Source organism: Anser brachyrhynchus, assembly GCF_964034855.1.
Source record: "Anser brachyrhynchus genome assembly, chromosome: 2".
Lineage (NCBI taxonomy): Eukaryota > Metazoa > Chordata > Aves > Anseriformes > Anatidae > Anser > Anser brachyrhynchus.
This window is the reverse complement of record NC_137695.1, coordinates 99,844,549-99,853,297: the sequence shown is the minus strand read 5'-3', so window position 1 is coordinate 99,853,297 and position 8,749 is coordinate 99,844,549. Positions and strand designations below refer to the sequence as shown.

The following is an 8,749-nucleotide window of genomic DNA, read 5'->3' as shown; positions in this document are numbered from 1 at the left end:
AGGGAGCGACTGCTCCCATGCTAATAAGCAAAACGGCTTCATTTTTGGAGGGTGCATGCTCCCACTTCTCCTTAAACACTTGGAGAGGGGGAAGAGTGCTCCACAGCTTGAAGTTATTGTTTTGACATCCGAGAGCACGTTAATTGCGCTTCTGGGTTGATCGTTCAAACGTAACTCATTGCTTTAGTGAAGTAAAACACACATAAAAGTACACATCCTCGTAGCATTGTCTGTGATGGTCCTTCACTTACCACTTAAACGATGGATAGAGCTGCTATCAACCAAAAAAATTAGGTTTTATGTAAAGAAGCTTGGTTAACTGGATACAGGTGCAAAGGAAACAGCAGAAGTAATAAGCTCTTCAGCACTCGTTATTTTTAATGGGAATCCTTTTCTCTCCTTGCAGTCTTTGTGTGTGTGTGTGTGGCACTGTATGTGCTCAAGTAAAATACCCTCTGAAATACAAGCTTGATTTTCTTTTTCTTCAGAGAACCGTAATTACTTTTTAAAAAAAATCCAAATTTGCCGATGTATTTCAGATGGGTCAAGTGAGCATTTTTGTAAAATATGTGCTTAAATTTAATTGATTTAAGTTATACAAAACCTTTAGCAAGGGAACAGGCATTGTTAATTCTAGGTTTGAAGTTAAATAAAATTTAAGCTGTGACAAGTGCAGTGTCTAGAAAATAAGTGCCTGTGAAATATGCCGAAGTCCTTAAAAATACCATTCAGTGCTAATAACAGTAAATATCATTTTTCATACAACCAATACGTGACATTGGTTTCAGAAGAAATAAATGTATGGAATGCAGATTTTGAAATTCTATTAGGCTTCATATAATTATAGTACATAAAGAAAAGCGGTATAAGGTTGACATTACATTATCTGAGCTCTTTGAGCAACTTAGACATGTGTGTGGTTGGGAAAGTGAAAAAGAGACCTAGAAAAATCATGCTATGCTTACAGCCTGGCCATTTTCCCACAAAGATCAAATGCCATGTTTTCACTTGAAATAAAAATATTTGTTTATTATTCCTGAACACCTTCATCCCTATTTTCTAAAAATCTGTGCTATTGCTAGAAACTGTAGGTTAAAAGTTCCTCCAAAGCTGTTTGTGGGAAGCCCAGGCCTCCTTAGCTTCTTTGACAAGGGTGTTGACGATTTAAGGTCTCCAGCCTGCCCTGAGAGATCACTTATATCGAACAGCAGATGAAAAGCCAGTGCAGATGTAATTTATCGTCGGCGTTTCCTTCTAAAGAATAATTGTGGAGACTTGGCTAGATCAATAATATGGATTTTTGTTGTTAGGTCTTGTAGTCTGCACCATAATGAGAGATAGGGGACAGTGGCTGTTTTCTAATAGAAAATAAAGGATTGGTTTCCGTGTCTTTCTACATTTGAATGCAAAATGGCACACTTGAAACTAATTCAAGTTGTTAAGAAAAGGACCATTTTCTATTGCATTTCTGCTATCATATAAACATGGCAAGTTAGATCAGCCCCCTGTACAGCAGGTGAAATATTGCCTTTACATTTTCCTAAAAGTTAAAAAGTCGCAAATTCTGAAGTGGGAATGATAAAATTGTTAAGCATGTCCAGAGGAATGTAAAATGCATCTGTGTATCAATACATGCCCATAATATCAAATGAAATATTATGTTTGGATATGAGGGATTCAACCCACTTCAAGTTTCAAGGCTAAGAAATACTGCACAGTTGAACTTAAAGTCACAGGTAATGAAGTTTTCTGTGTGTGTTTGTGTGGATATATGTATTTGTGCATATACCGTGATACATACACACGCAAATAAGGTAATTATTTTGTTAATATGTCTAAAAATGAATGTCGCAGGAAATTAAATGCATCACCTCCTTTCCTAGGATTAAAAAAAAAAAGGGGCCAAATCTCCTTCACTCTGGTATTTTCAGATCCAGAGCCTCAGTGACTTGCTCAAATGTTGTGCCTGCATGAGAGCCCCCATATCCAACCTAGAGGAGTGTGGAATATTTAACTGGCATATAATTTCATAGGATGGATCGATTTCCCTGTTTTAAAGTTGTTGTTTGGTTTAGAATCATTTCTCTGTGGCTCAGAAAGCTGTTCCAAATGCCCAAATATAAAATACCCGGTAAATTCGTAGGCTTGCGAAGACGCTATGGGTACTCTGCGTCCTCATTAGCGTAGGAAGCTGCAGGCCATACTGAAGTCTGCTCTGAGATGTTAAACACAACATGAGCTAATTTATGACAATATATAGATGATGAACAATTTCTTGGTAGGCATGGAACAGCATTTAACTTAAAAGTGTGAATTTTATGCTGGGGTGTTAGGCATTAGAGCTAGTTAGAAAGATTTATACTTAAAATCGATTAATTAATTAAATTAATATTTAATTATAATTAAGCAATACGTATAGTCCTTCTATTCCTTTTCTTTGATATTTTGATGAACTGAAGTGCTACACGGTGAAGATCTGATTTAAAAAAAAGGAAAAAAGATTATGCAGGAATCTCTATTGTAACAATTGCGCATTACCTCAGTAATAATATTACTGATGAACATTTTACAGTAAAATTCAGAATTTGTTATATCAGTTAGGATGTATGCATTTTTCATGTGAAACAGATAGCGATTATCAGTGTGGATTTTCATTCTGCTTTTCCTGTTTCGAGTTTTAATCTGTTGTAATCACTGATGGCTAGAATTGACACATGAAAGGGGGCACCAAAAGTGTTTTGTACCTAGATAAAGTCTGGTGATACTCTCATCGATGGACCAAATTTTCAGAAAAGCCCCAAAGCCTGTACAATTCTATGATTCTGTGAAAATTTCCATCTGTAGTTTTCACGATCAGATTTGGGTCCACAGAACAATGACACATAGTTCACCCCATTTTGAAGTGAAAATTAATGTGTGCCGATCATATTTCATAGCCTAGCTACCTGGTAGAGGTGAATCAGAGTTTTTGAGATCCCATTTTAGCGCAGGGTTCAGGCCGTCTTGGAAGTCTGGAAGGAACTGCATTCCTCCCCACAGCACGTGGCCCCAGACTCCTGTGCCGTGCTGAGTAGGGCAGGGAGCTGGGGTGCCCGTGGGCCTGGCTCGAGGTAGCGGTGGGTTGGAGAGAGCAGCCGGTCCCTGTGGTGCTGCCCGGGGAGCCAACCCACTCATGGGATGGTCTCTTGCTTATATTAATGCTGCCCGAAGACACAGTGCTTCTCCTGAAGGTCCGTGTGTTAGCGAGGCTGGTTATGTGGGAATAAACGACGTGGAGGTTTCCACCCCTCCATCTTCACAGGAGGACATGGCAATGTGACACCTGACCTCTTAACCCAGGCATCTCTTGTAGAAACCGAATTTCCTTCCCCACAGGGAAGAATCTGAAGGAGACTCTTAATTTCAATGAATTCAGCGTCATCCCCCACAGGCCCCCTCTCCAGCGTTGCTGCGAAAGGAGACAATTTGGCTCCAAAGGACTAACGTGACTCTTTTCTAAAAAATACTTTTTTAATTTCAGTCTTATCTGAGGTTATTGAGTCCGTATCTGAAGCTAGCAATATTAATCCATAATGAACTTCCACGTGGCCTTTATGGGATGAAACTGCCTTGCATGTTAGTACATTCTGAGTGAAAATATTGCTGTGAAATGATAGACCATATTTATAGCCAACAGGGTGAAATCTTAGCTTCTATTTAAAAAAAATAAAAAAATAAAGGGAGCATTTACACACTTTTAATGAGTAGTGAGCTTGCCAAAATCTCTCAAATTGTTCCAGAGGTTTGGAATGAAGAATTGTCATTTGAAGATGAACAATACGAGTTCTGCTGCAATTTCAGTCGCAATCCCCAGACCTGTTTTCTTTATGTCATGAAAACTTTAGAAACATAAACAGTACTGAATTGCCACTGGTATTGAATAATGTGGCTTTTATTGTTGCTTGGGCTCTTCAATACATTCAAGAAAATAATTTAATACTTATTAATAAAGAGAAGGTAACTAAAGATGACTGTGATCTAGTCTGTTGAAAATTTCTCAGTATCCTTAATTTGTTAGTAAATTCAATATATTTTATTTAAGCAGAATCATATATACAGTATATTAACTTTTTTTCCAGGCAATCTTTACTCAGCACAGAAAGGCCAGATGTATGGGAATTGTAAAAAATCAGGATATGCATAAAAACTGTTCAAGTGCATAAAGCAGCCCCATCTGGAAGACATCTAACAGAAATGAAGTTGTACAAAACCATTCCATTGATAATAAAGCTAATTTTTATGGGTCTGACAAGTATGTAATTATGTTCAGTGGTGCTTTTCAGATTTTATCACAGTCAATAAACCGCAGTGGTAATTTCATTCCCATTTGACATATTTACATGGAAACATTTGATTGGAGGAATTAGTAACCCTGAAAGCCTTGATAGATATGTTTTAATGATCTGTGACCTCCGCAGTCCCTCATCTGTTTATTGTTGCAACAGGCGAGAAGTCGTTCCTCTGTGACCTCTGTGGCTTTGCCGGCGGGACACGTCATGCCCTCACCAAGCATCGGAGGCAACACACAGGTCAGTAAAACTGTCTTTACTCCTTGGTATATTTTCTCCAGCAAGGCAGTCCCTCTACGCTGGGGAGTAAAGCAAGTCAAATAGCACATTACAGCACAAATAATACATTGGCTCACTGTTTACTTTGCCTTTTTTTTTTTTTTTTCCATTTTTGTAGAATCTGTGTGCCCAAGGTCTGCATCAAATATGTTAGCTGTGAGTTTGAGTAATTGCTTTTTGGGGTATTTTTGGTGTTTTTTCTAAAGAGAGTAGAATTGTAAAGACTGGTTTTCTTCTTTAAATGAACACTAAGTATACTATTTTTTTTTCCAAGGCCCAAATAGATTACCTACTGTGAAGATTTTGCAAGAGTCTGCTAGAATGTCCCTGGGTGAAAGTTAGAGACTACATATAGATTAATCCATTATTTTGGAGTGAGACAATGTTGAAAGCTAGTGTTGTTTCATTTGCCCTTTCGTAATTTTAAGATAGTTTGTAATTAATAGATGCTACTTTAAAAGTTACCACACTGTTAGCATGTAAAGCAGGATTTATCTCCCAGAATTAGTAAAGCTTTCCTACCACCTTGTTATAAAAATTTAATATCAGATAAAATTAAATTGGTTCTTAGCTTCAGAAGACCAGAAAAAGTGTAAGTATTAAACATTTATTAATACATTTTACCCTAATTGCGGTTTTTAGCAGTTCCTAGTAAGTATTTGATTATTTGAATAGATTTTGTTCAAACAGGGGCAGAAGCATCACTGCTTAAACCACTGCAGTTTTTGTTTTACTGACTAGCATGAGAATAATATAGTATTAGGAATTGCTGTGTGAGTTAAGTGACCATTGTCTAACGTACAGTGGAAAGAATAGCTAACAAATTAGAAGCTGTAGTTATATCATGAATTTTCCATGGATTTTTCAAAGGAATCTCTGTGGGAGATTTTATTCTATCCCTGAATAATCCTAATTCAGGACACTTACCATCAAAATGCTTAATTTCCTGGAGAGCAGCTACTGTCTTTCTTGAGAGCCTGAAGCCATTCTTTTTACCCCGTTTTCAGTTTATTAAGGCAACCATATTTGGAGGACGTCTGATGCTTGCAGAAAGGTGGGGATTTTGGTGCTGATCTGGAAATACTTTTGAAAGGATTTGCTCTGTATATAAACTATGAAAGGCCAAATTTTGCCTGTAATTCTAGTCATACTTCTGAATTTTTCTTCTGATAGCAAGAAATGTACATTTGCGATACAGTACTGCCACAGTCAGTTCCTATTCACTGCAAGATGTTTGTATTTTTAAAATGTCCAAGAAGAAGCATTTAAGTATAATAGGTTTTGTAGTAAAACAGTCCATGAATGGTAATGAGCAATTGTAACCACTGGAATAAAAGTTGTGTGCTTCAGTTGTAACTAATAGTGTCCATTTTTCTGGAACTTTGAAGAATTTTCACACGTTCGCTGAAGTTTACCAAATCTGGGCTGAGAATGAAAATTATTTTATTTCATTTTTAGTAGAAATAAATCATTGTTATCAATTGGATGGGAACTATCTTTTGTTTTTTATTGGCCTGCCATGTGGTACACGGGGATCATGTCTATGTGTAGGACTCAGTGCAGCCACACAGATAGTAAACAATGATTTCGGAATGGAAAAGTGGAACAAATGGATATGCTTGTCTTTACACGTCTTGTCTTTACCTTTTATGTGAGTACATATCTAGTTTATCAGAAATGTAAAGCCTTATCATAGGCTATGTATTTATGGGTTTTGTATCAATAGGCCACAAGCTAATAGAAAAACATATTATTTCCTGGATTATGTCTAAAATTAGGCTGAAAAATGGTATGTTCTTCGTGAAAAGCTGTCCACATTTTGGATGGCGTTTTGCCCTTCTTTTGCCAGTTTGGTAGAGGCTTTTGTGCTATGATCACAGGGATTCACAGGTTATAGATCATGAAGCTTGCGTCTAGCAGGCATAACTTTATATTTTATGTCAGGACTGGAGGCTCGTTATTACTTTGCTATTAACTTTATACTATACAGGACAGTATCTCAGAGGCAGAGGGATCTATCTTTTTGGCATTTATCTGCCTCTGTGGCACAAACAATCAGAGATGATTCTTTAGCAGAAAAATTATCTGTAGCTTCTATTTGTTTCAAGGAGAATGACACAATCCACCTTTGTCTGCACTGTTGCACTTACATGGGTTCCCTTGTATTTTCATCCAGTGCACAACTTTATTTCAGTTCTTAGCTGCACGCACTCCTCTTTGTACCTGTATTTTTTCTTCTGTGTCCCCAGTTGACACAATTTTCCCTGAGCAGAATGCCAAAGCAAATTACAGTCAGGTTTGAAAGGGATAGGTATCAAAAATGGTCTAAATGGCTTAAATAATTCCCTACTGTAACACAAACTGTCGAGGGGGCTGACAGAGAACATCCTCCAATCCAAGATTTACTTCTATCACCTGTCAGAGACCTTTGATTCAAGGGCAAATGAGCAAATCCTCAGAGGTAGCTGAGGAGTCTTGACCAGCTTAACAAGCCTCCTCTCATCCCAGCCTCAAGGTCTGAGGTGTCCTGACACCCCCAGAGAAACGTTCAGCTGCTCTGATAGATATTCGACACAAGAGGGGAACTGGCTGTAGGACTGGCCACTTAGACTTTTGATGCTCTTGCTTCTTACTCTATTTCTTCTCTTTTTAGACAAGATTATTTTTAAGCAGATTATTAATTCATATTTTGTCCCAGTAAAAAAGTCAAAACCTGCCCTAAGATAGGAAGATAAATAATGTTGCAAATTTTTGTGTTGGCTGCATTTAGAATGAGTTGAATTCTACAAAGAATTTAAATGATTATCAGAATTTTATAATAAAAAATAGTAAATAACCTCTAAATCATCCACCAAAAAAGATGCGTGAAACATATGTGCTGCATCGTGTATTTTAAATACTTTGCCTTAATCAGAATAAACTATAAAATGACAGGGGGGAAAAAAAAGAAAAAAGAAAATAGAATTGTTTCTGGCTTGAAATAAAAACATGAAAACAATTCTTAATTTTATTTTTTTGTTGTTGTTACTGTTCTGCTCTCCTTCTTTGTTTGACTTCATTTCAGTATCACAGTAGTTTTAGCTGCTTCTACGTTTTTCCCAGTAAGCCTCCATTTTGTACTGTCATAAGTAGCTTATTCCAACAGTGCTGATCAGTCACAGGCTGTGTTCTGTTGTGTGAAACTCCTTTTTTATGTTAGTTAGTACTCCTGCAAATTGCAAAAACCCCATCCGCATCTTTTACACAATAGCAGGCTACAGTTGCTTCTCAGGTCGTTTGTGGTGGCATCTTCCTGGGAATCACAGAAGTCCATTACAGATGTAGAGCGTTAGAGGGTAAGCACACTTAGTGTACACGGCAGCTCTGTGGGCGTTACCCCGAACCTCTGGAAATGCTTGGGCAGATTGTGTCTTTGTTCAGATATTTTCATGACTTTTTGAAGATGGTGGCTTATATCATACAGATCACTGTATGATCAGTTCTGCTCACTCATTTCAATCTTGCACTTCTCAAGACATTTATAGGTCAATGTAATAAAGAAAGAAAATTTAATAATATATGTGTTTTTATCCAGATGAGTGACTCACTTTGTGTTTCTGTTTCTCATGTGAACTGCTCTTTGACTTTAATGTGTAGTTACATTACTCAGCATTGAATTTAATGTATAATGTATCCTCACCCCTTCAACTTCCCCACCACAGCTTTAAAAAATAATAGTGTTGAATACCACAGAATATGTAGCACAGTTAAGACGACTTACCGATCTTTTCAACAAGACACGAGGTGAAATTTGAAGAGGATCTGTGTTGTTTTTCATTGCACTTTGTGCCAACATTTTCAGCACAGTGTAGAACTTAATTCAAGCAAACTTCTAGCCATAAATGACACCAAAACCCTGGGTATCTTAAAAACTTTCTCTCTGCTTAAGAGAAATTATCAAGTAGATCATTTTTCCTCCCCTTTGGGTTTGTCATAAAAAACAAACAAACAAACAAAAAGTAATTAAGGATGTAGTTATTTTTGTATGTCTTATATGCGAAAAAAAGATGACCAAACTAAAAGCAAATAGAATTTGCTTCAATATATTTCAGTCTTTGTTAGCAAGCCTGTAAGTGTCCCTCCAGGGAACAGTCTCAACAAAA

The 8,749-nt window shown here is 37.1% G+C and overlaps 1 protein-coding gene across 5 annotated transcripts in view; it reads left to right on the top strand.

The window, feature by feature from the left end:
- ZNF407 (zinc finger protein 407) overlaps positions 1–8,749 on the top strand; it is a 336,771-nt gene that overhangs the window by 196,974 nt on the left and 131,048 nt on the right. For all 5 annotated transcript variants that reach the window (XM_080581095.1, XM_080581096.1, XM_080581097.1 and 2 more), the window contains one exon: positions 4,485–4,568. In XM_080581095.1, coding sequence (XP_080437221.1) covers positions 4,485–4,568 — 84 coding nt within the window. The remainder of the gene's footprint in view (positions 1–4,484; positions 4,569–8,749) is intronic.